At 49.3% G+C, this 27,296-nt stretch overlaps 1 protein-coding gene across 7 annotated transcripts in view; it reads left to right on the forward strand.

Moving 5' to 3' along the window:
* Window positions 1-27,296, forward strand: part of SLC39A11 (solute carrier family 39 member 11) — a 376,154-nt gene that overhangs the window by 182,497 nt on the left and 166,361 nt on the right. For 5 of the 7 annotated variants that reach the window (XM_027518931.1, XM_027518935.1, XM_027518934.1 and 2 more), the window contains one exon: window positions 15,772-15,913. In XM_027518931.1, the coding sequence (XP_027374732.1) occupies window positions 15,772-15,913 (142 nt within the window). The remainder of the gene's footprint in view (window positions 1-15,771; window positions 15,914-27,296) is intronic. The other 2 variants (XM_027518932.1, XM_027518936.1) reach the window with 1 other exon arrangement.

Below are 27,296 nucleotides of genomic sequence, written 5' to 3' on the forward strand. Positions count from 1 at the left end.
CACATTCTCTCCACACATGTTTGTGTTCAGATTTCCTCTTCTCATAAGAACACCCAGTCATATTATTAGATCCCATCCTAATGACTGCATTTTAATTACCTCTTTAAAGATCCCATCTCTTCACGTCCAAGGTAAGAGAAACCCAAGTAAGATGGTAGGTGTTGTGAGAGGGCATCAGAGGGCAGACACACTGAAACCACAATCACAGAAAACTAGTCAATCTAATCACACGGACCACAGCCTTGTCTAACTCAATGAAACTAAGCCATGCCCTGTGGGGCCACCCAAGACAGGCGGGTCATGGTGGAGAGGTCTGACAGAATGTGGTCCACTGGAGAAGGGAATGGCAAGCCACTTTAGTATTCTTGCCTTGAACAGTATGAAAAGGCAAAATGATAGGATACTGAAAGAGGAACTCCCCAGGTTGCTAGGTGCCCAATATGCTACTGGAGATCAGTGGAGAAATAACTCCAGAAAGAATGAAGGGATGGAGCCAAAGCAAAAACAATACCCAGTTGTGGATGTGACTGGTGATAGAAGCAAGGTCCGATGCGCAAAAGAGCAATATTGCATAGGAACCTGGAATGTCAGGTCCATGAATCAAGGCAAATTGGAAGTGGTCAAACAAGAGATGGCAAGAGTGAATGTCGACATTCTAGGAATCAGTGAACTGAAATGGACTGGAATGGGTGAATTTAACTCAGATGACCATTATATCTACTACTGTGGGCAGGAATCCCTCAGAAGAAATGGAGTAGCCATCATGGTCAACAAAAGAGTCCAAAATGCAGTACTTGGATGCAATCTCAAAAACGACAGAATGATCTCTGTTCGTTTCCAAGGCAAACCATTCATATCACAGTAATCCAAGTCTATGCCCCAACCAGTAATGCTGAAGAAGCTGAAGTTGAATGGTTCTATGAAGACCTACAAGACCTTTTAGAACTAACACCCAAAAAAGATGTCCTTTTCATTACAGGGGACTGGAATGCAAAAGTAGGAAGTCAAGAAACACCTGGAGTAACAGGCAAATTTGGCCTTGGAATACGGAATGAAGCAGGGCAAAGGCTAATAGAGTTTTGCCAAGAGAACGCACTGGTCATAGCAAACACCCTCTTCCAACAACACAAGAGAAGACTCTATACATGGACATCACCAGATGGTCAACACCGAAATCAGCTTGATTACATTCTTTGCAGCCAAAGATGGAGAAACTCTATACAGTCAGCAAAAACAAGATCGGGAGCTGACTATGGCTCAGATCATGAACTCCTTATTGCTAAATTCAGACTTAAATTGAAGAAAGTAGGGAAAACCACTAGACCACTCAGGTATGACCTAAATCAAATCCCTTATGATTATACAATGGAAGTGAGAAATAGATTTAAGGGACTAGATCTGATAGATAGAGTGCCTGATGAACTATGGACAGAGGTTCGTGACATTGTACAGGACACAGGGATCAAGACCATCCCCATGGAAAAGAAATGCAAAAAAGCAAAATGGCTGTCTGGGGAGGCCCTACAAATAGCTGTGAAAAGACGAGAGTAAAAAGCAAAGGAGAAAAGGAAAGATATAAGCATCTGAATGCAGAGTTCCAAAGAATAGCAAGAAGAGATAAGAAAGCCTTCCTCAGAGATCAGTGCAAAGAAATAGAGGAAAACAACAGAATGGGAAAGACTAGAGATCTCTTCAAGAAAATTAGAGATATCAAGGGAACACTTCATGCAAAGATGGGCTCGATAAAGGACAGAAATGGTATGGACCTAACAGAAGCACAAGATATTAAGAAGAGGTGGCAAGAATACACAGAAGAACTGTACAAAAAAGATCTTCACGACCCAGATAATCACCATGGTGTGGTCACTCACCTAGAGCTAGACATCCTGGATTGTAAAGTCAAGTGGGCCTTAGAAAGCATCACTACGAACAAAGCTAGTGGAGGTGATGGAATTCCAGTTGAGCTATTTCAAATCCTGAAAGATGATGCTGTGAAAGTGCTACACTCAATATGCCAGCAAATTTGGAAAACTCAGCAGTGGCCACAGGACTGGAAAAGGTGTTTTCATTCCAATCCCAAAGAAGGGCAATGCCAAAGAATGCTCAAACTACCGCACAATTGCACTCGTCTCACATGCTAGTAAAGTAATGCTCAAAATTCTCCAAGCCAGGCTTCAGCAATATGTGAACTGTGAACTTCCAGATGTTCAAACTGGTTTTAGAAAAGGCAGAGAAACCAGAGATCAAATTGCCAACATCTGCTGGATCATGGAAAAAGCAAGAGAGTTCCAGAAAAACATCTATTTCTGCTTTATTGACTATGCCAAAGCCTTTGACTGTGTGGATCACAACAAACTCTGGAAAATTCTGAAAGAGGTGGGAATATCAGACCGTTTGACCTTCCTCTTGAGAAATCTGTATGCAGGTCAGGAAGCAACAGTTAAAACTGGACATGGAACAACAGACTGGTTCCAAATAGGAAAAGGAGTACGTCAAGGCTGTATATTGTCCCCCTGCTTATTTAACTTATATGGCGAGTACATCATGAGAAACACTGGGCTGGAAGAAGCACAGCTGGAATCAAGATTGCTGGGAGAAATCTCCATAACCTCAGATATGCAGATGACACCACCCTTATGGCAGAAAGTGAAGAGGAACTAAAAAGCCTCTTGATGAAAGTGAAAGAGGAGAGTGAAAAAGTTGGCTTAAAGCTCAACATTCAGAAAACTAAGATCATGGCATCTGGTCCCATCACTTCATGGGAAATAGATAGGGAAACAGTGGAAACAGTGTCAGACTTTATTTTGGGGGGCTCGAAAATAAGTGCAGATGGTGACTGCAGCCATGAAATTAAAAGACGCTTACTCCTTGGAAGGAAAGTTATGACCAACCTAGATAGCATATTCAAAAGCAGAGATATTACTTTGCCAACCAAAGGTCTGTCTAGTCAAGGCTCTAGTTTTTCCGGTAGTCGTGTATGGATGTGAGAGTTGGACTGTGAAGAAAGCTGAGCGCCGAAGAACTGATGCTTTTGAACTGTGGTGTTGGAGAAGACTCTTGAGAGTCCTTTGGACTGCAAGGAGATCCAACCAGTCTATTCTAAAGGAGATCAGTCCTGGGTGTTCTTTGGAAGGACTGATGCTAAAGCTGAAACTCCAGTACTTTGGCCACCTCATGTGAAGAGTTGACTCACTGGAAAAGACTCTGATGCTGGGAGGGATTGCGGGCAGGAGGAGAAGGGGACGACAGAGGATGAGATGGCTGGATGGCATCACTGACTCGATGGACGTGAGTCTCAGTGAACTCCGGGAGTTGGTGATAGACAGGGAGGCCTGGCGTGCTGCGATTCATGGGGTCACAAAGAGTCGGACATGACTAAGCGACTGAACTGAACTGAAAGATCCCATCTTCAGGACTTCTACCTTCGCAGTCCCACTTCCATCGCAGGGCGCGTGGGTTCAATTCCTGGTCAGGGAACTAGATTCTACATACCGCGTGCCAGAGCCAAAAAAAAAAAGTTAAAGATCCCATCTTCAAACAGTCTTACTCAGATGGATTAGGGGTTAGGTTTTCAACATATGAATTTTAGCAGCAGGGTGGAGGGGGTGCAACAATTCAACCATAATAGGGCTAGTGATGCCATCTGTCTACGTCACAAAAAGTTCTTGAGGTTTGAGAGTGATAATGCAAGAAAGGGCAGTTAGAAGCTGACCATGGGACAGACAAGAGGGTTTGTACAAATGTTGGGGTCCACACCAAGGATGCTTCTTTACAGCCCACTCCATCTCTGTCTCTGCCCTCTCCATCTCTGCCTCCGTCCCCTCCGTCTCTGCCTCCGCCCACTCAGTCTCTTTCTCCGCCCCCTCCATCTCGGTCTCCACCCTCTCTGTCTCCGCCCCCTCCGTCTCTGTCTCCGCCCCCTCCGTCTCTGCCTCTGCCCACTCTGTCTCTGCCTCCACCCCCTGCATCTTCTCTGCCTCCGCCCGTTCTGCATCCCGTGCCGCATTGGTTTAGTACTTCGATTGCTCACCAGAATGTTATGGGCAGAGGCTTCTTGACTCATCAGTCCATTCTATGGGTCGTGACTTTCCGACAGATGCTCTTTCCCTCTGTCTCCTTCCTAGAACCAAGGAAAGATCATTTTATGATTTTACAGCTGTCAGAGCTATAAATATTTTTGATAAGCCTGATATTAGTTTTTGGTTTTTTTTTCTCCTCAGTGGTGCTCTGATAAAAATCTCTTTTAGAGCAAGGTAATAGACTATTTTTTCCTAAATATGTCATTTTGTTATTGATAGTTATATAACAAGGGAAGGGGTGGGTTTGATAGAATAATTACCTTCTTGGTTTTCATAATCTCCAGCTGGTGTGACTACAAGGGGAGAAACACACAATACGTTCTACTGACTCATTTTTTAAAATATTTATTATTAATATTTTTCAAGATGATTAACAGACCTTATTTGTGAAAGTGATAGATATTCTGAGGCCAAGATGCCCCGTCCAGTTTTTTGAGTCTTTTTTTCCAGATAAAATGTGATGCTATCACAACACAGGGAGAACTGTTCTGCTGGACATTCTGACTGCAAGGAACAGGGGAGAACTGCTCTGAGCGCTGATCTCTGAAATTTCATCTGCTGAGTATGACTAAGTTCTGTGTGCGGCCAAATTGGTGTGGGAAATGCAGGTTTAAACAAAAGCCTTTCTTTGATCTGGGCCTCAGAGTCTTTATCCACGTATGCACGGACGTTCTCAGATTTTCCCGCATCTGTCTGTGGAATCCTTCCTCTTGGAGCCTCTCAGTGAACAGGCAGCTCTGGGAGATGCCCATGCAGGACAAAAGGGGTCATTCAGGAGCCTCTCGTCCGCACACAGACGTGAATGTGGTGTCTCGGTCAACATGTTGCTTTGGCTAAAGGCGGCATGGAGAGTCGTGACTTCATTTCCAACAACCCCCATTATGTTGTCCATAGAAAAACCATTACAAGGTCACTGTGGACAGTCAAGCTCTCAGTAGTAGCCACGTGAAGGCAGATGTTGCTCTGTGTCTCTTTAATGTGCATTTACTTGCTTGGCTGCACCAGGCCTTCGTTGCGGCACGAGGGAGTTTTAGTTGGGGTGCAAGGCACGTGAACTCTTTGTTTGGCATGCAGGATCTTTAGTTGCAGCATGTGGGATCTAGTTCCTTGAACAGGGATTGAACCCGAGCTCCCTGCACCGGGAGTGTGGAGTCTTACCTGGACCACGAGGGACGTCCCACACGTGACTGTACTGTATTTTGAATGACAGTTGATAAGGAGGGAGACCATGAGGAGGAGAATCCATTGTTTCACCCTATAGGCTGTGTTTTTCCCCTTTGACTCAAGGTGTATTTTCATTTAAAAGGAAATATATCTCACACAGTCCCAATGAGGTTCAAGGTATTTTTAATGTCCCGTTAGTAGGAGTGTAGTAGTGTTCGTCTCTCAGTCATTTCTGAGTCTTTTCGACCCCATGGACTGTAACCCACCAGGCTCCTCTGTCCATGGGATTCTCCAGGCAAGACTACTGGAGTGGGTTGCCATTTCCTTCTCCAGGGGACCTTCCTGACCCAGGGATCGAGCCTGGGTCTCCTGCATTGCAGGCAGATTTTTTTTTACTGTCTGAGCCACCAGGGAAGCCCTGTTAGAGACACATTTGCCAGCCTTACTATGCCAGAGCGTAGATACACACTAGTCTTGTGCTTTTTGGCTCTTGCAGAGTCAGGGAACCAAAATTTGTGATGTGGCAGACAAGGTTTCGCTAAAAATAAGCTACCGAGTCCAAGAGCCAGGGGTTCCAACTGCGGTGATCAGCTGCCTGGGCCTCTGGAAGGTCTGTCCCGGGAACACTGCTGGAGGGAGGCGGTACTCCCGGGGCTGCTCTGGAACTTCCTGGAAACTTCCCCCATGTACACAGGGCTCCACGAGGAAGTCTGCCTGAGCTTGGCCCAGAGTCACATCCTCTGTTTGTTGAGCTCACCCTCAACAATTAGCCCTCAACAGTGAAAGCAACACCGCTCGGTAACCACTCTTATCAACACAAAGGCATACAGAAGCACTGACCCCCAGCCATAGCATTTGGCTACAAAGAGACCACTCTAGTGATTCAGACGGTTGGCATTATTCAGTTCAGTCAATTCAGTTGCTCAGTCGTGTCCAACTCTTTGCGACCCCATGAATCGCAGCACGCCAGGCCTCCCTGTCCATCACCAACTCCTGGAGTTAACTCAAACTCACGTCCATTGAGTCGGTGATGTCATCCAACCATCTCATCCTGTTGTCTCCTTCTCCTCCCGCCTTCAATCTTTCCTGGCATCAGGGTCTTTTCCAATGAGTCAGTTCTTCAAATCAGGTGGCCAAAGTATTGGAGTTTCAGCTTCAGCATCAGTCCTTCCAGTGAACACCCAGGACTGATCTCCTTTAGGATGGACTGATTGTATCTCCTTGCAGTCCAAGGGACTCTCAAGAGTCTTCTCCAATACCACAGTTCAAAAGAGTCAATTATTTGGCGCTCAGCTTTCTTTATAGTCCAACTCTCACATCCATACATAACTACTGAAAAAACCATAGCTTTGACTAGACGGACCTTTGTTGACAAAGTAATGTCTCTGCTTTTTAATATTCTGCTGCTGCTAAGTCACTTCAGTCGTGTTCGACTCTGTGTGATCCCATAGACGGCAGCCCACCAGGCTCCCCCGTCCCTGGGATTCACCAGGCAAGAACACTGGAGTGGGTTGCCATTTCCTTCTCCAATACATGAAAGTGAAAAGTGAAAGTGAAGTCGCTCAGTCGTGTCTGAATCTTAGCAGCCTACCAGGCTCCTCCATCCATGGGATTTTCCAGGCAAGAGTACTGGAGTGGGGTGGCATTGCCTTCTCCGATATTCTGTCTAGGTTGGCCATAACTTTCCTTCCAAGGAGTAAGCGTCTTTTAATTTCATGGCTGCAGTCACCATCTGCACTGATTTTGGAGCCCCCAAAAATAAAGTCTGTCACTGTTTCCCCATCTATTTGCCATGAAGTGATGGGACCAGATGCCATGATCTTAATGTTCTGAATGTTGAGTTTTAAGCCAACTTTTTCACTCTCCTCTTTGACTTTCATCAAGATGCTCTGTAGTTCTTCACTTTCTGCCATAAGGGTGGTGTCATCTGCGTATCTGAGGTTATTGATATTTCTCCCGGCAATCTTGATTCCAGGTTGTGCTTCATCCAGCCCAGTGTTTCTCATGATGTACTCTGCATGTAAGTTAATAAGCATGGTGACAATATACAGCCTTGACATACTCCTTTTCCTATTTGGAACCAGTCTGTTGTTCCATGTCCAGTTTTAACTGTTGCTTCCTGACCTGTATACAGATTTCTCAAGAGGCAGGTCAGGTGGTCTGGTATTCCCATCTCTTTCAGAATTTTCTGCAATTTGTTGTGATCCACACAGTCAAAGGCTTTGGCATAATCAATAAAGCAGAAGTAGGTGTTTTTCTGGAACTCTATTGCTTTTTTGATGATCCAGCAGATGTTGGCAATTTGATCTCTGGTTCCTTTTCCTTTTCTAAATCCAGCTTGAACGTCTGGAAGTTCACCGTTCACGTACTGTTGAAGCCTGGCTTGGAGAATTTTGAGCATTACTTTACTAGCATATGAGATGATTAGTTTTTCTTTATGGTTTAAATGAAAATACAAAATAAAAAAATTTTTATAGAGAACTTTCAGATCTCTGTGAATGTGTCCGTGGCTCCCCATCAGAGAAGCACTCTTTTAGGAGAACGTGTGAGTTTCACCTGGGGGTTGAGAAGGCTGCATTTCATCTCTGCCTGTGTGCTGTGATTGTTTGCAAAAAGGGCCACAAATCCTGTCCCTGTTGTCATCCATACTATGGCAATGTGACCCTGGATCCCCCATCTCCCCCAGAAGGGATAGTTGGCTCCTCCATCCTTCCCATCTGGATGACTTTTGACCTACTGTGGTACCAGATGTGATGCAGGCAGAAACTTGACTCTCACTTGGCACTGAGCTTTTCCTTCTCTTGCTTCCCCGGAAACCCGAGTTTGCCACATGAATGAGCCCAGTCTAGCTTACTGGAGGATGACAGCTCCATGGAGAAGAATCTAGGTTTCCCAGCCAAGAGCCAGCCAGCTCCTGGCCACTGGCCCGCATGTGCCATCCTCGACCATCCAACCCCTGGGTGAGCCAGGGATGGCCACAGATGGTACACATGTGAGTCTAGGTGATGTTAGCTGAGCCAGGGTGTATGCGTAGCGGTGCCCAGTTGACTGTGGCCTTATGAGCAGTGATAACTGATTTATGTTCTAAGCCACTAAGTTTTGGGGTATTTTGTAGCTAACAATAAGTGTCTGAAACACAATTTTGTTTTTTCCCTAGGAAGAGGAATCTTATCTTTGAGCAGACTTCTGAAGGGATCTTATATTCTTCAAAATGGTACCATAAGTCAGAAACCGTTGCCTGGAAAGATCAGCTGGGGGCTCTCAAATTGCTGAGAAGGCAGAAAAGGCTCAGCATGGATTTTCTAGTATATTTTAATGACTCCTAGGATTGAGTCTCAGATAATCATTGAGGGTTAGAAAGAAAATACTTCATTGGACTTCGATATTTGCCTTCATTTAGATTTATATTGTTGTTTTGAGGGAAAGTTGTATTTCACGTTACAAGGATAAACATAACGGTTTGGAAAACTCTGCCCCGTGCCATCTCTCTGTGAGCCACACTAGTGGGAGACCTGGTTGTTTGCAACCCAGCTCAGAGCTGCTTACGTGGAACTATGACTGAAGGGCTATCTTTGCAGACTCTCAGAGAGCTGTATCCTTGCAGAGAGAACTGTGTGGTTCTTTAGAATCTATTTTATGTGATTAAATAGGCTTGATTATGAATAGTAATTTGGTATCAGAAATAGGAAAAGGTTTTGTCTCTACAAAGATCATTTGAGCAATAGCATGCTTATGTTGCTTTAAATATAGCTAGAATTCTGTAGTTAACCTCGCCTTTGGGAAGCTTCAGGCTGAGGTCAAAAAATCAAAACATAAAACAGAGGCGAGATTTTAACAAATTCAATAAAGACTTGAAAAATGGTCCACATCAAAAAAAAATCTTATTAAAGAAAAAAAAAACACTCTTTGATACGTTTAAGCTTTTTCCTTCCATCTCTGCACTAATCCCCTTGTCTTTCTTTCTCAAGGCCTAAATATTTTGTGTTCACTTGGATTTTTTTTGTCTTCTCTGTTATATAGCTTCTCCCCTCTCCTCTTGGAGATTTTGTGGTATCACTCAGTCTGATCGATTCAGTGAGTTCTTGGTCCCTGGACATTGTTCTGGGCCCTGCCAAGAGGGGCTCAGGTTCAAAAATATCATGGTTTGAGGCAGCCAGGGAAACTGAGAGTTACTTTGCAGTTGTGTAGTTGTGATGAGAGAAACCTGAGCGGGATGTCAAGAGAGTGAAGAGAGGGAGGTTGTATTTAATCCAGACTAGACTGAGTTTATCCAGGAACACTTCTTGGAGGAGGGAGCTCAGGCTTCTTCAGCCAGGATTTTTTAAAGGCATCAAAGGCGATGCCTTAGAAACGTGAAAACTTGCCTCACTTGCAGAGGCCTAGATATCCTGCCGCTATTTCAGGGGAAGGGAGGTGAGCTGGGCTGGGTGCGGTCCTAGCACTCTCAGGCAAAATGCTCTCAGGCAAAGACCAGGGACTTCGGATGGCCGTTCTCCTCATCTGTGGCTGTGACCCAGGATCCCTCAACATGTGGGCAAACAAGGCAGGGAAGACAGCCGCCGCTTGTCCCCCTGCCACCCTGTGTCCCTGTGTGCTGTGAGGCCCGCCTGGCCCCGCCCGGCCTCCCCGGGAGAGAAGGTCATCTATTATGTAAGAATCATCCATATTCCACCTGGTGATCAGGGCCAGCGTTTAGTTTTGTTTTCCATTATGTGGAATAATTTCAGCTCATCTTGCAAGTGTCATTATTACTGCGATTTCTCAGTAATAGAAACAGCATCCATTACTTCACCTCACCCTGTGTGTCTGGGTTAAGTGGGGATGCGGAGGCAGTCGCTGGGACAAAGGCACCTGGGTCCCCAGGGGGTGCGGCTGGCAGGGGGCACCAATTAATGCTGTGACCTTTCCCTCCGCTTTTCATCAGGGAGTTGCGAGCCGCTGACAAACCTCAATTAAAGAGACTACACTCCATGGGGCAGGGGTATGTGCCGAGACATCCCAGAGACCCCCTCTCCCTCTCCCCTCCGCCCTGGCCCAAACTGACACAGCAGTGGGTGTGCATGCGGGTTTGGTGAAAGCCAAGCCCGTGGCGATCATCAGAGGTCGGTCTGCTTTGCCTCTGCCCCTCTCTGCCCACCACCCGCCACCCACCCCATGGCTGTTAACAGCAAGGATGCATCCCAGTGGGATCGAGCCAGAGGCAGGAGAACTCAGGGAAGGATGCTCATGGGATGCAGGGCAGACACATCCAGCCATTGCCCTGAGTTTTTGGGGCTACAGGTCCCTCGGGGCTTCGGTACCTCGTGGCATTTCTCCATTTGTGCTTTGCTCATGAGGCTTCCGTTGCCTTGGTTGACTCCATCCTCAGACACCTACATCCTGTCGGGTTGCTCTCCAGGCTCTGAGTCCGTTTGGGGCTCATTTCTTTGGGGCTCTAGAAACACGAGTTGTCTTCCTGGGACCTGGGAAGGCCAACCCTGATGAGCAGCACCCGGATTTTATTTCTGCAAGGAGGCACGCGTGTTATGTGTTGAAGCTTTTTTCGTTTTCACATAAAGCACTTTGCAGGACTGCTTGCCTTCCTTCCTCCACCTCATTTCATTTCCTCCTCCTTCCCCCCCCTCCCCTGCCTCTCCACTCTCTCTCTTTTTCTTCTGGAAAGTGCTAGACTTTTCCAGCTCCTGCCTCTGGGCACGACCTTTCCAGACCGGGTGGAAGTTGCTGTGTTTCTTCTGAGCCAGGGATTTGTTACAACCATTAATAATAATAATAACAATAATGGTCAGTAGAGGACAATGAACTCAGGTTCTGTGGCTCTGGACGGGGGTTGCGATGTACCTCCCTGCTCTCTGTACCAAGCTGGGTTTGGAGGGTTGGATGGGGAGGCGGGAGCAGTGGGGAGGAAGCCCTGGAGGGGTGGGAGGAGGAGGCAGGAGGAGAGGGAGACCGGTAGCTTGGGACAGAGCCTGTGTTTAGCTGCCTTGGCATTTGGGAGCTGCAAGGGCACCCAGCAACCCCGGAGCTGTCCTGCATCCCAGAAGCCCTGCTGAAAGCATCAGGGGAGGGCAGTGACTCACTGCCCCACCGACGGGCAGCCAGGCAGGCTGTCAGGGCCGCCGTGAAAGGTTGAGAATGGCTTGCCTCGCTCAGAGGTTTGCCCTGGAAGGGATCAGGCCTCACCTCACCTCAGCACCAGGGGCTGCAAGGATTGAGTGAGGTAGCGTGGGTGGAAAAGTTCTGCAGAGATTAAAAAAAAAAAAAGAAGCAGCAGCTTCAGAAATGAAAGACAGCGATGCTATCAAGTTTAAAGAGGGGTGTGCTGCCATCAGCAAAGAGGCTACAGAGCAGGAATTTCTTCCTGGGGGACTTGGTGGCTTTCCCACTGCCCTTCCCCCTGAGCACAGGTGGAAGCTGTGTTTATTTAAGGGTCCAGTAAAAAAAAAATGCCGCACCCTTCCACTGCAGTGTCCGAGCTGGATGAGCAGACGCGGCTCCAGGGCGCCAGGAGGGGTGTCAGCCCCACAGGGGTTTCCTGACTCTCCCTCAATGTCAAGAACGTATGATAAAGCCACCAAGGCACAGCAGGTGTCTCTTGCCAGACTGTTCCTTGAAATTCCAAGGGGTGTGTTTCTCCGTGGGAGGGTTGGGGAGGGTGGAACCTAGAGTGAAAATTGTTCAGTCGTGTTTGACTCTTTGTGACCCCCTAGACTGTAGCCCACCAGGCTCCTCTGTCTGTGGAATTCTCCAGGCAAGAATACTGGAGTGGGTTGCCGTTTCCTTCTCCAAATCAGTGGTGGAGAGGGGAGGGTGGAACCTAGAAGGGAGGCTTAAAAGGAGCCCCAGGAGGCCGGCCGGTGCCTGGGTCTGGGGATGCTCAGGGACGCTGGACTGCAGAAGCTGTCCCCCCATCACCTGGGAGTGCCCCCTGCAGCTCTCTGCTGCACAGCCCGCCCTGCCTTCCCGAGGCCACAGGTGGGGCCCAGTGCCCAGGAGTGGGGTGAATATAAGCGAGATCTGCTAGGGTTTTGTTCAGCTTTTTAAAAGGCAGCTTCCAAGTGAAGCTGAGGTGGGATTGTCTCAGTACACCCCACCCCCAGCTCTGGAATAAGGTAATGACAACCAACGGTATGTAGTTGATAAAAGGGTCCAGGGATTTGGCGGGGGAAGGGAGGGGTGGTTTGTCTCCTGGCCTGAAACCCCACCTTCAGAAGTCCGTATGGCTTCTTCCCTTCCATTCGGGTCTTTGCTCAGATGCCACCTTCTCAGAGAGGCCTCTCTCAGCACTGTGTCTGGAGGAGCCCTCCAGCTTTGCACTTCATAATGAGATGCTGGAAGAAAGCCTGACACAGTACTTACAACAGTGAGTACTTACTTACTTACTGGAGCCCAGAACTTAAAACAGTTGTGCTATGTCACTATGGTGATGATTTATTTCTCTAATCAACATTATCCCGACCAGCCCTCGGTTTTATAGTATATTGTGAGTTTCTTGTCTGTCTCTGGCGGGACAGGGGACTTGGCTCTTTTGAATCATCAGGACCTAGACTGGTTCTGGTGTGCAGTTGATACTTAATAAAAATTTGCCAAATACCTGAAGGCAGGCAGACTTCCTGGAGGAAGCAGCAAAGTTCTTATCTTGACAGTAAAGAGAGGGCCTGTGCGTTCTCAGCATGGCTAGCAATAAAGAAAGGTCGTGAGCGTTCTCATCCTTCTAAAGCGGAGTGTCTCAGCTTCAACACTGTTGGCATCTGGCCGGGTCACTCTCTGTGGTGGGGGCCGCCCTGCGTTTTGTTGGGTGTTCGGTGGCATCCCTGGCTTCTCCACACTAGATGCCTGCACCCCCTCTTCCCCACCCCACACACAAAGCACCCGTTGCCAAATGTCCCGTGGGGAGCAGAGTCACCCCAGCTGAAAGCCACTGTTCTCAGTTAAAACCAGGGTCTCTCCCGGCTGTACCTGACCCATCGCCGCCCACCCCCCATCAAAGCAGCCACCCCAAGTGGATGAAGGCGGCCATATCTCTGCTGGAATGAAGTGGTTCCCTTTCCACATCCTTGCCCCGCTTCTGCCTCAGTCACGTTGTAAAAAGAAGCAAGACAAAGGAAGAAACACCAGTTGAGGCAGAGGCTTTCCAGGGGAAACATCTTATGGCCGTGGTGGTGCCTCAGATGTCAGTGTGAAATGTAGGATGAGAAATAATTAAAGCTTATGGACAAAGAGCTGAGACTGCGTGGCCCTCGGCACGTGGCACGGACGCCAGCTGTCGCTGGGGGCAGGGCGGGGCCGGCCTGCTCCAAGGCCCTTCTGTCCCCAGGGGTCGTCCATCTGCTGCGTCGTCAGCCTTGACCCTTCAGCGGGATGCTCTCTTGATGCCCCCTCCCAGCGACATCGCAGATGAGAGCCCGCTGCCCCTAGGATTCTCCGGGGCGGCGGGGGGGGGGACCTAAGAACTTCAATGAGGGCGGCTCGCACAGTGCCACAAGGCTTTTTTCCCCTTCCATTTTAAAACAAGGTTAAAGGAGGTGTCAGCGTCTTTATTAAAGTGCATGAAAAGGGAACTCTATTCCATGCCCTGTGATAAACCATAATGGAAAAGAATATGAAACCAAGCATGTATATATGTGTGACTGAGTGGCTTTGCTGCACAAGACAAATTAACATTGTAAATCAACTCTACTTCAGTTTTGAAAAGGGCCCTATAAAGGGCATTGTAAATAAATGATGAGGACAACAGAAATATATTGGAGGAGTCAGAGGACGTGAGAGGAAGGGTTTATATTTCACTTTTTACCTTTAGTTGGACAGAAATAATGAAGTAAAACACCCGAATCATTTCTCTTTCTGATCCCTGATGAGCAAGAAGGTGTGTGTGTGTGTGTCTTTATGCAAGATACAGCTAGGCATCTCTTTTGTGAGATTCCCCTCTGAAACTTACCCAAGAAAACAGATTTAGCACTTGCTTATAAACAGATGCATTCCATGATTGGGTGATTAAACCTTCTTTTCTCCCCTTTGAGATCACACATTTTATTTATTTATTTACTCCACTAAGTTGGCTATTTTTTTTTTCTTTTTACCAGCTTTATGGATGCTCACCCAAAGTGTACCATTCTGTTTCGCATATTGCATTGTTATTTTAAAATTATGGTATAATATATACATAACGTTAAATCTGCCACTGTAACCATTTAAAGTGTATAACTCATGGCAGTGATTGCATTCAGACTGCTGTGCAGCCGTCGCCACCGTCCACCTCCAGAACTTTATCACCCCAAACAGGAGCCCTGTGACTGTTGAGCAGTAACTCCCCACTCCTTCCCAGCCCCTGAAAGTGAAAAAGTGAAAGTGTCAGTTGCTCAGTCATGTCCAGCTCTCTGCGACCCCATGGACTGTAGCCCGCCAGGCTCCTCTGTCCATGGGATGCTCCAGGCAAGAATACTGGAGCGGGTTGCCATTCCCTTCTCCAGGGGATCTTCCCGACCCAGGGATCAAACCCAGGGCTAACTGCATTGCAGGCAGATTCTTTACCATCTGAGCCCCCAGGGAAGCGCTGGTAACCTCTAGTTTCTGTCTCTGATTTTGCCTAAACTAGGTATTTCACGTAAGTGGACTCATACAGTATTTGGCATTTTGAGGTACACACATTTTAAATGGAAACTTCCATTTGTTTGGAACTATTTTGCCTGGTTTTCAGAAGATATCTGCTGCTTCCTTGCCATTGAGATGATTCTGTTCACCTTCCCTTAGGTCCTAGGGGTCCCGTCGATGTCTTTGGAAGACAGACTCACAGCCCCATTGTAGACTCACTGGTTTGCCCCTCGCTGGACTGTAAGCTCCATAAGAGCTAGAACTGGGTAGTTTACCAGGTGTCCAGAAAGTTGACAGTCAGTAAATATTTGTTCAGTAAACGTGAAGATCAAAATCAAGACTTTGCTCAACAAATGCAAAGAAGAGTCAAAATAACTGGTGATGGACAAAGCAGAAGGCTGATGTGATTTAAGGCCAACTGGGCTTAACTTTAGATGTGCTGTGTCCTCCAGGACTCTCCCTTTCCTTCTTTTGAGATGCTTCTGTTTGCCTCTCCTCCTCTTTTGATGTCATGAGAAACCGGAAGATGCTGAATTCCTGGAAATTGCTGACCTTGGTTCCTGTACTGAGGCCACCACTGGGCGGACCTGGCGTCCAGGCTTCTTTTGATGGTTCAGGAACTGAGTCCCTTCTGCCCTCTGCCCTGTGGTGAGAGGAGAGAGGGCTTTGGTGTTTGACCTGCTCTTTCCCAGTGTTTGTTTTTCCCGTTTCTGGGGTCAGCACGGTCGCCTCCGATCCCAACTGTTGTCATCCCCAAAGTTCTGCAGCCAGAAAGCTTGTGGCCTTGCTCACGGCTCCTCCCGGCCTGGCAGCTGGGTCTGACCCAGGCAGCCGGTGCCCTCAGTGGAGATGAGCAGGTTGCCTGGGTCCCTGGGAGCCGGAAGGACTGGGGGATGACGGCAGAGGAGGTGCTATAGTGATGCCCTGCTTCTCATTTCAGGGTGCAGCGGAAGACCCGCAGACGGCCCTGGCACTGAATTTGGACCCCCTGCTGACGAAGAAGTCCGACGCGGAGGGTGCCAGGATGCTCTTCCCCGAGAGCGAACTTTCCATCCGGATAGGTAGAGCGGGGCTTCTCTCAGGCAAGCTCCCTGCTGCAGACCGCGAGCTGAGTCAGACAGGAGAGACCGGAGCCGGGGGCGGGAGGGGTGGCCGGGACATGCCAGCTGCTCCGTCCTGTCTTTGCCAGGTGCCCACCTTGCTGTCGCCCGGGGCTGGGCCAGCATCTGGCCACACGCCTCCCCTCCATGTTGGTTCTCCAAACCACCTGCTTAGAGCACAGTATGTAACGGAACCTTTGCCTGTTTCCCTGACTTGGACAAGTGGGCCCGTGGGCTGCTCTGGTGGGTTTGGGCTGATTCGGGTTGCAGCGGACAGACCTTTGTCCCTCTGTCTCCCGCTCTGATGGCCCCCTGGACGTTCCTTTCTGCTGACGTGACTTTCATCTTTCTGGTTCATCTGGGGGAACTTTGGGTCTTGTTTTCACTGATTCAGTCTGGAGCCTGAAAACCTAAAAACACTGATGGCGAAGCCATGCATTTTCTCTTAAGCTAGAGGGAGTGCGCCCTCTTGAGTGGAATCAGGGCGGGGGAGATGCTATATTCCTGAATCTCCTTGGGGGCTGTGCAGCCTGGGTTGGTGCCCCCTGAGGAGGAGTTGAAGAATGATGCTGGTCTCCGGCCTCAGTGCAGACTTCCCCTTCCGTGCCCCGTCGTGGCTCACTTGGGGGAGTTGGCTGCTTTAAGTGCCAGTTTGCACCAGGAGAGGTGGCTTCCTTTCTTTTCCTTGGCCTTTGTTTAAGTCCCGCGTCGCTGTGAAACGTCCCTTCCTTTTCCTCCACTTCTGTAAATCTCAGACTCAGAAACTAAACCAGGCAAAGGCTGCTGAAAGCGGCCGCCCCGTCCCTTGCTTGGAGTTCCTCTCTTTTAGATGAATCAAGGAGAAAGAGACTGCTGACTGGCCACCGTCTTCACCTTTGTGATTTAAGGGAGCAAGTCCTCTCACGTTTCCGGGCTGGCGTTTTAATTTGATGTGTGCATGTGGTGTCTGTGAAACGATCCCTAGACCTCGGGAGTAAAGATCCTGTAACCTACATGCGTTATAGCCGTGCGTCCGCCAATTCTCAGCTATCCGTGCTCAGATTAGGTCCTGCAAGAATTGTTCGTGGAAACTCGAACACCTCCTCCACTCGGGTTGAAGCTCACGGCACCCCCACCTCTTCTGATGTGGAATTTAATCAGGAAATGAAAATTCATCCAACGGGAGCTCAAGTAACAGAGGGTTAGCGTGAAAACTCCGCCCCGCCCCCCACGTCCAGTCACACGTGTCATTCGTTCTCAAGTCAGCTCCCTCGGGTGTGGTCTGCGGTCTTCCTTTTACTGGAGAGTCAAGAGCTGTCTGGTGGCCAGGGTGGGGCACCGTCCTCCAGTTAAGGCGGTCACTTTCCATGCCGAGTCGTGGGGACTTGGGGACAGAAGGTTTTCTGCCAATTCTCCCCAGCTCTTGCATGTTGGATCTCCTGTGATCCCCAATGAAGACTTTATGGTTCTGACTCTGAGCCGTCTATAGGATGAAGGAGTTTGCCAGACTTTATCCTCTCCCATTTTTTTCAGTCTTCAAGGCCACAGGGGAAAGGTTCAGTGCCTGTCAATCAAAAAACTAAAAAGGGCATATACCTCTGGCTGATTCATGTTGGTATGTGGCAGAAACCAACACAATATTGTAAAGCAATTATCCTTCAATTGAAAATAAATAAATTTTTAAAAAGTGTTGACAATACCGTCTTCAAGGTCATTGTCAACTTGTAAATCATTAGCAAATAAAATACGACTTAATTGAAGCCAAAAAAAAAAAGTAAAAAGAGATCCCTTTGACATGAACCTTTTCCGACAGGGCCACGAGAATATAGGGCCGGTGGGACTGAGCTTGGGTGGCCTCCGCCTGCCGTGGCTTGGAAGCAGGGTTTCAGTTCCCAGTCAGAAACTAAGATCAGGCCCCGGCGGCGAGAGCGCCAAATCCGAGCCACTGGACCGGTGGCCAGTGACGAGGCCCGGGCCCCTCCGCTTTGTAGAAGAGAACCCCACGAAGACGGAAATTAGTGAAACACAAGTGAGGTGTTTATTAGGAGGAAGAGAGTGCAGTACGGTGGACAGGCGCGTGGGCAGGCTCAGAGACACTCGTGCCCTCGGGGTAGTTTAAATCACCTGCTGGGGCGTTTCCTCCGGGTTTTCTCTGGCCAGTCATCCTGCTCTGCCGAGTTCTGAGTCTGTGTTTGGTTTATCTCAGCGTCTTCCCTGCTGGCTTCTCCGGTGGCTGAGTGGTAGAGAATCCGCCTGCAATGTGGGAGACCGGGTTCAATCCCTGGGTTGGGAAGATCCCCTGGAGGAGGAAACGGCCACCCACTTCAGTATTCTTGCCGGGGTCATCCCTTGGACAGAGGAGCCTGGTGGACTACATACAGTCCTGCTGCTGCTGCTGCTAAGTCGCTTCAGTCGTGTCCGACTCTGTGTGACCCCATAGACGGCAGCCCACCAGGCTCCCCTGTCCCCGGGACTCTCCAGGCAAGAACACTGGAGTGGGTTGCCATTTCCTTCTCCAATGCATGAAAGTGAAAAGTGAAAGTGAAGTCGCTCAGTCGTGTCTGACTCCTAGTGACCCCATGGACTGCAGCCCACCAGGCCCCTCCGTCCGTGGGATTTTCCAGGCGAGAGCACTGGAGTGGGGTGCCATTGCCTTCTCCAATGCATGAAACTGAAAAGTGAAAGTGAAGTCGCTCAGTCGTGTCCGACTCCTAGTGACCCCATGGACTGCAGCCCACCAGGCCCCTCCGTCCGTGGGATTTTCCAGGCCCCTCCGTCCGTGGGATTTTCCAGGCGAGAGCACTGGAGTGGGCGCCATTGCTTCTCCGACATACAGTCCATCAGTTCGCTCGGGTCCTCGCCGGGAAAGCGTTCCTTTCAGGGTCCTCCTGCCTCAGGAGTTGACTTTGCTGGAAAGTCTCCCAGGCTTGCTGGACCTTCTTGGCCACCCCAGGGCGGGGTGGCGAGCAGAGGCTGCATGGGAGGCGATGCCATCCTGTCCTCTGCTCAGAAGCACCTGGGCAGAGCCCGTTACCAGGTTACCAGGCAACCCTTGGTCGCTGTTGCTAGCCATTCAGACCCGAGGGCAAACGCAGCCCACGGAGGATGGGGGGAGTGCAGAGATGGTTTTTGGAGCCCAAGGGAACCCAGCTACCTCCGGAAAGGTTGTTCCTCTTCTCGCCTGGGCACACTTGTGGATGTCAGGCAGTCGAGGACTTGAAAGTTGATAATAGCTATTTGATGATTGGCTGTGTGCAGATCCAGTCTGAGCATGGCTTATTTGTACCATCTGGATCTGCCCTTAAGCTTGCTGTAAATGGAACCCGGAGATTGGTTTAATGGGTGTTTAGTGAATAACATCAGCCTCTAAAAACTAATATTGGCACTGCCATTGTAATGTCCTGTAATTGGTTCAAAAAGAGGAAAAGCCAGAAGGGCCGCTCTGCGAGACAGGGGTTCAGCTGCCCCGAGTCTCAGCAGCGGCCCTCGCCAGGGAAAGCATTTATGTGTTTACGATGCTTTCCTATGTACATCTCAGTGCCAAATGTTTTACAGTATCAACTGTTCTCAGGGCTGGGGGTAGTCTGGGTCGCAGGTAGACCAGAAGTTCTTATAAATCATTCTTTGTCTTTCTCCCACCCTCACTGCCCCCCACCCCCAGCTATGTATCTATCTCCAACCAACTTTCTTTTAATTAAGAAAATAATGACCTGGGTGACAACTATAAGTAATTTTTCTTCCTCCTTCAGATCCCTGGCTCAGAGGTTAAAGCATCTGCCTGGAATGAGGGAGACCCGGGTTCAATCCCTGGGTCAGGAAGATCCCCTGGAGAAGGAAATGGCACCCCACTCCAGTACTCTTGCCTGGAGAATCCCATGGAGGGAGGAGCCTGGTGGGCTACAGTCCATGGGGCCTCGAAGAGTCAGACAGGACTGAGCGACTTCACTTTCACTTTCAGATCCCTTACCGCCCAGGTTCCCCTCTCAGACACAGACACTGTTTCTCATCTCCCGTGTTTCCTCTCAGAAGTCCTGATGCAGCGTTCGCCCCGTCGTGCCCGGCCCCCCTTTTCGGAAGTCCTGATGTGGCGTTCGCCCCGTCATGCCTGGCCCCGCTTTCTCTGCGCCTGGTGTTTTTCACTTCATAACACATTTCGGTTTCTGTTGCGGGAACACTCACTGATGCCGCCCATTCTTATTTTTGGCTGTGATCTTACCTAATAAGTCCCCTCTCGTTGGCCTTTTAGAGTGTTCACCGTCTTTTGCTGTTAATGCAGCAGAGAGATTTTCACGTGTTAACACATCTCTGTAGGCAGTTCTATGGTTGAGTAAATTCTGGAAATTAAGCCAGAGGTTCTGTACATCTGGAGCCCAAGAGTGGGCACCAAAGAGTCTGTGAACCTCTTGGAGCTTTATGCAGAAAGATCCGTGTGTTTTGAGGAATCTAGAAAAATGGCACTGATGAATAGAGACACAGACGCAGAGAACAGACTTTCGGGCACAGCGGGGCAAGGAGAAGGTGGGTGAGTTGGGAGAGTGGGGCTGACGTGTGTCCGTTGCCGTGGGTTAAGGGGATAGCTGGTGGGGAGCTGCTGTGTAGCCGCTCAGCGCTCTGTGATGACCTGAGGGGTGGGATGGGGTGTGGAAGAGATGCTCCAAGGGAGGGAATACATGTGTACACGTGGCTGAGTCGCGTTGTACAGCAGAAACTAACGCACATTGTAAAGCAACTATACTCCAGTCTTTAAAAAAGATGTGCATTTTTGGAAGGCAAAGGTCTATAACGTCCATCACACTTCACATGGATCCATGACCTCCGTGTTTATCTAGAACCTGGGTTTCTTTGCCTCATCAGCCCCATTCAGCTGCCAGTGAACTTTCTGTCTTTCTCCTTTCTCACGAGGACTCTCCTTAGGCTACGTGCTAAGTCGCTTCAGTCGTGTCTGACTCTTTTCGACCCCGAGGACCCTAGCACTCCAGTCCATGGAATTCTCCAGGCAAGAGCACCAGAGTGGATTGCCATGCCCTCCTCCAGAGGATCCTCCCAACCCAGGGATCAAACCCACGTCTCCTATGTCTGCCTGCTTTGACAGGCAAGTTCTTTACCTCTGGTGCCACCTGGGAAGTCACTCTTTAGGCTGAAAGTGAAAGTGAGTGTGTTAGTTGCTCAGTCATGTCCGACTCTTTGCGACCCTGTGGACTGTAGCCGCCAGGCTCCTCTGTCCATAGGATTCTCCAGGCAAGAATGCTAGAGTGGGCTGCCATGCCCTTCTCCAGGGGATCTTCCCAACCCAGGGATCGAACCTGTATCTCCTGCATTGCAGACAGATTCTTTACCATCTGAGCCACCAGGGAAAACCAAGATTACTAGAGAGGGTAACCTATCCCTTCTCCAGGGATCTTCCTGACCCAGATATGAAACTGGGGTCTCCTGCACTGCAGACAGATTCTTTATCGGCTGAGCTACCTGGGAAAATAATTGTTAACTTCCCCATTTCCTTAAGTTGTTTGTTCTGAGAGAGGAAGCTGAAACTCTCCAAGACTGTTTTTTTTTTTTTTTTTATGGATCCATTAGCATGCCAGATGGAAAATTGAATGTAATTTTGTGTTTCTGTGGAAGGAACAGAAGTAGGCATTATTTTCCAGGAGAGAAAGAGGTGGATTTAATTTGGGAAATTAGTTGTGAAGTGGCTTCTATTTATTATCCATGAACCTTTTCAAAGCTGGTTGGGGGAGACATGAATGGGGATTCAAGTCAGGCAAGCCCAAGCCGTAAGAAACTCCTGTTAGAGACACGTTTTCCCTTGATGTCTTACTCTGTTATGTCAGGAGAATTCAGCTGGCAAAGATAATTCTACCTGGACAGCCTGGCAGACGAGAAACCATGTTTTGCAAAATGAAACCGATGCAGACATAGCTTTAAGTGGGCTGTGAATTTGGAGAAATTTATCACCCCTGGACACAAGTATTTGTTTGTTTCTTAGTCTAAAATCTTGAATTCCTCGTTGTTTATGCTCTGGCCTTGCTGGGTGGCATTTTCTCGTAGAACTAGAACTGGTCTTGGGAGACAGAGTTTACCTCTTTTGGCCTAAGGTTTCTAAGTGTCCCGGCCCCAGATGAGCGCCTACAGGATGGCTCACTCCACGTTGCGATGGAGCGGGCGTGCTCTCCGATGCCCGTCCCCCTCCGCGAGGCGCCCCCAGCTGCTCTCCAGGCATCCTGCTGTCCTCCTTCAATCAGAGCTTGGAGTCATTCCTCTCCCCCATTTCTCTCGTTAAATGTCCTCCCTTTGGTGCCTCTGGGAAACAATTTGATCAGCCGTTGAATGTGGAGGCACCGGTAACTGACGGCGTTGTAGTCCTGCCTGTGTGTGTGCATTTTAACCGGGGACACTTGCTTCTTCTTCTTTTTTTAATGGTATATTATTATGCGGCATGGGAACACTCAGGTGCTTCGTGTGGGGTCTAGTTCCCTGCGCAGGGATGGAACCTGGTCCCCCATGCACTGAGAGCATGGAGTCTTAGCCACTGAAAGGTGAGCCCAGCAGATGGCTTTTCACACTGCTTGGCCTTTGGAGGATTATGGTTTTCAGCACACACGTGGGGCTTGGGGGCGGCCAGTCACTATGGGGGTGAACTCCCTTCTCGGGGGACAGTTGTCTGTTCTCTCTGTAAGACCAGCCTCACGTATCCAGCTCCCAACTCCTAGATTTCCTCAGCACTGAAATTCCTCAGAACAGTTGAGTCCTAGGGAAGCAAAGAGGGCTTATTTAAGCAGCTTCAAGCTTCCTCTGACAGATCTTCTAATTTTCCAAGTCTTCCTTGACTTCTGTCACCAACATCTCCAGTCAGATTTAGTACACTTACATTTGTGGGTTTTTAGAAAATTTTTTATTTTGTATTGGGGTCTAGCTGATTAACAATGTTGAGACAGTTTCAGGTGAACAGCGACGGGACTCAGCCATCCACACACGTGCGTCCACTCTCCCCCAAACTCCCCTCCCATCCAGCCTGCCATGCAACCTTGAGCAGAGTCCCCCGTGCTGTACAGGAGGTCTTTGTTGGTTATCCATTTGAAATATAGCAGAGCACTTTGATCAGGAGTCAGATGCAGCTCTTTTTTAAAACTGACTAGGTCTCCAAAATAATGTGTTTAGGGACGTCTCTGAGATGATATCAGTAATTTTGAATTTGTATCAGTAAGATCGCTACAGATAAAGAATAACTTCACAGTTGTTCATGTAAATTTAATGCCTTGGCATGTGGTTTTAGCAATTAGACTTTTTTTTTTTTTTTTCTGTGATTGGCTGGTTAGGGGACATTTTCCAGTCTTCTCCTGGCCTCACTGAGAGGAATTGCTTGGGACCTGAAAAACAGACAAGCCTTGCTTTTGTTATATCCTTTCTGGGCCAAGGCCCGTAACCTGGGTTTCTTCATTTAAAGGGCCGTGAACCAAACCTGTCAGCACGTGGCAAGTGGCACTGAGGCTATTAAACTGTGCCACGTTTTCATAGCAAAAAACCAAACCAAAACAAAAATATTTTGCTGAAGGATAAAGGATAAAAATATTTTGCCAAAGGATTGAGGGCAGGAGGAGAAGGGGGCGACAGAGGAAGAGGTGGTTGGATGGCATCATCAACTCAGTGGACATGAGTTTGAGCAAATTCTGGGAGAAAGTGAAGGACAGGGAAGCCTGGCGTGCAGCAGTCCATGGGGTCGCAAAGAGTCAGACACGACTGAGTGAACAATAACAACAAAGGATGAACAGCAGTGTTCAACGATAATAATTACCAGGAGCTCTTTAGCACCGTGAATGTTTAATGAAATAAGTAACACAGAAACGCCCTCTGGGACTGGGCTCTGTGTGGGAGGCCTGAGTGAGCGTCCCCGTGTCTCAGCTCGGGAGAGCATTCTTACGTGGATATTTTTTATAGATTCTTTCGCGTCTGAGTTGTGTAATTTAGCACTGCAACACCACTTTTCCTGTTAGGCCGTCAGTGTGCCGTGCATTTTTCGGGAGGCCTGGGCCCAGAGGCAGCTTGGAGCCTGTATACATTTCCTAGGTGGCTCAGGGATATAGAATCCTCCTGGCAACACAGGAGACTTGGGTTCGATCCCTGGGTCGGGAAGATCCCCTGGAGAAGGGAGCGGCAACCCACTCCAGTATTCTTGCCTGGAGAATCCCACGGACAGAGGAGCCTGGCGGGCTACGGTTCATGGGGTCGCGTGTCAGGGCTGCCATAACGAAGGACTGCCGGGTGAGCGGCTTGTGCAGCGGAAATACGTTTTCTCACAGTTCTGGAGTCTTGAGGTCTCAGGTCCGGGAGTGGGTGGGGTGCTTTCTTCGCAGGCATCTCCCCGTGGTGTGTAGACGGCCACCTTCTCCCTGCGTCCTCCGCTGGCCTTCCCTCCGCCTGTGTTCCTCTGCCTACCCATCCTGTTGGTTGAGGGTCCACCTCGATGACCTCGTTATAATGAAATTACCTCTTTAAAGACCCTGTTTCCAAACCCAGTTAAATACTGAGTCCTGGGGATTAGGGCTTCAGTGCATGCATTTGAGGGGACACAACTCAGCCCCTAATAGCACCTGATTTCTTTGAAACATTGCCTTCTTATGGATGGTAACCCCCTGAAGGAAGGGCACTGGCGTGGTTCCCTCCGTTTCCCCCTTCCTTCCTTCCTCCCTTGTTCCCTTCCTTCCTTTCACCTCCCTTCCCTTCCTTCTTCCTTCCTCCCTCCTCCCTTCCTTTCCTTTCTATCTCTTTGATTCTTTCACTGTATTTCCACCTCTTTATCCGTTCTTCCCATACTTGGATGCACTGGGAATGCTGAGTCATCAGTGTGGAAAACCGCACTGATGAGGTGGAGAGTTTCTCGAGGCAGCAAGCAGAGACAGAGTCAGGTGATCTGAAGTCCCGTCTTGCAAGACTGCTGGCAGGTGTGCAGTCCCCCCTAGAGGAATTACTCCGCTGACTTTGGGGGGATTCATAATCACACACGGGGGAATGGATAGGCGTGCTCTCCTGACGGTTAATCTCCCAGGGCTGCCGTATGATGTTCCACTAACTGCGTCTTCACAGAAACGGGTGCCCTCACAGCTCCGGAGCCTGGAATTTTGAAATCAAAGCGTCCACAGGGTCAGGCTGTTTAACAGCTTCATGGGTTCTAGTAACTTCTGGTGGCCCCCGGCACTCCTTGGCTTGCAGCCACAAACCTCCAGTCTCGAACACGTTGTCACATGGGCTTCTATCCTGTGTGCATGTCTGTGCCTCAGTGTCTGAATCTCCCTCTGCTTACATAAAGACCCCAACTGTCGGACCCGCCCTAACCCACTGTGCCCACTTCTTAACTCGTCCCACCTGCAGACTCTGTTTCTAGGCGAGATCCCACGTGGAGGCACCTTCCAGTGGAGGGGGACACGTTTCAGTCTGGTTCGCTCACCAGCCCCACCCTCTGCTCCCCCGTGGCCAGGCTGTAGGAGCTTGGTTATTTGGCAGAGGATGGGCGGTGGTGGTGGGTGGGGGGCTTCTGTCCTGCACATGGGAAGGGAGAGGGGAAATAGGGAGAGGAAACCAGAAGCACCTAATCCTGGCAGTCATAAAGCCCCCACTTAATTCATTGGAACCTTCAGAGCAGCTGCCAGGACTCTCTGTTTAAAATATTCATTAAGTGTCTATGAAGGAGTTAGGGATACTGTCTCCTTTTGCAAAATTTAACATTTGCTGGGCTAGCAGGTTCCATCATATTTATTAGAATTCTGACACATTCATTTCAGCTCATAAGTCTATTAAACAGTGAAATGTGTTTTTAATGTGCTTTTGGGAAACAGAGCAGACAAGAGTGTTGGGCAGCCCCAGCCCCCGTTAGGATGTTCCTGCCAAGCTTTTATTACCCAGAGAACCGGTGCTGTTGCCAAAGCCCGACAGCCCGGCTCTTTCCAGATCTTTTTTTTGTTTGTTTTTTTCAGATGTTATTTTTTGCACAAGCTCCTTAAGCTGAAGAGGCATAAGGTGGCACTTTGGTTTCAAGTGGATTGAAAGGTGGCACTTTGGATTTAAGATCTCAAATGGACTTATTCAGTCCCATCTCAGTTGTTTATTTCCTCCCCTCCTCTTGCCTTTTGGCTTTTACGGAAAGGGCCAAGAAGGATGGAGTAGGAAATGGCAACCCACTCCGGTATTCTTGCCTGGAAAATTCCATGGGCAGAGGGGCCTGGCGGGCTAGTGTCCTTAGTGTCACAAGGAGGGACAGAGTGGCGGTGGCTTCTGGTCCGAGACCTTGGCATCTGAGCGCAGGGCCTTGGGCACAGCCCCAGGCAAGCGGAGGTGGTGGCAGGCAGGGCTGCCGAGGGCTGCAGGTCTTTTCTGAGCCTCGCCTGGTCGCCTGGGCAGCCCGTGTGGTCCTGCAGGGTGTTGCCGTGGTAACCTTTCCCCTTCTCTGCTGCGGTCCACCAGGACTTCTCTGCTGGGCGAGCTGGATGTCACCCTTTGTCTGGTCTCCTTCCCCTCGGCCCCTCCCTCTCTCCTGGTCTCTGTCTCACCTGCGTCTTCCTGTCTTGCTCTCCGCATCCCTCCTCCTCTCCTCTCTCCAGTGACCTGTCCCCCTTCCTTCCTCCCTCGCCCTCGGCACGGAGGGTCCCTGGAGAATTCTCCTGGGCTCTGTCGGGCCCCACAGTGCCGTTTGCAGCCCCGGAGCAGCAGATCCTGGTGGTGCAGTAACTGGAAAAGCTCTTCAGAGGTGCTTTCTTGCCTCTGTGCGTGGAGATCCTGGGGGCAGATTCCACCCGGGGGCCCCTCCCCTCTTTCTAGAAAACCCGATCTGGGTGAAGCTTTCCTCCAGGCTTTGCTTCTGGTTGGTTTTGCAGAACGGAAGCTCATCCACTGGCAGCGCTAATTAAACTCATCCAAGCGAAATGTGGACAGGGCCCCCGCCACACATTTGGGGTGGAGCATCTTGACAAGTGCAGACACCGTGGGGTCTGTTATGGAGACCCCGCCTCTCCTTCAAGTCATCCTTCAAGCATCTCCGTGACAATCCTCCAACCCACCTGTCACCCGGCCCGACTTGATTAGCATTATTAACCACCTGGTGTTGAATTTTTCTTGCTTCTCGAGTGTCTCCTGCAGACAGGGGGTAAAGAAGATTAGCATGTTAATTTCCTTTCTCTTGGGGCCTTCTGTTGCAATACGACCAGGGGGCTCTGACTGTACCCTGCTTCTCCCCTTTTCTCCTCTCCACCTGTCTTATGGCTGGAAAAGGACAGTAGGGATGCGGATAAAGACTCCACGCTGGCATCTAACGGGATCCTATTAGCTGACCGAGACTTCAGAGTCAATTTTTTTTACTAGTGATTGGATTAAGCGGTTGCTCAGCCAATTTTCAGGATCC

This window comes from Bos indicus x Bos taurus, chromosome 19, assembly GCF_003369695.1.
Source record: "Bos indicus x Bos taurus breed Angus x Brahman F1 hybrid chromosome 19, Bos_hybrid_MaternalHap_v2.0, whole genome shotgun sequence".
NCBI classification, from domain to species: Eukaryota; Metazoa; Chordata; class Mammalia; order Artiodactyla; family Bovidae; genus Bos; species Bos indicus x Bos taurus.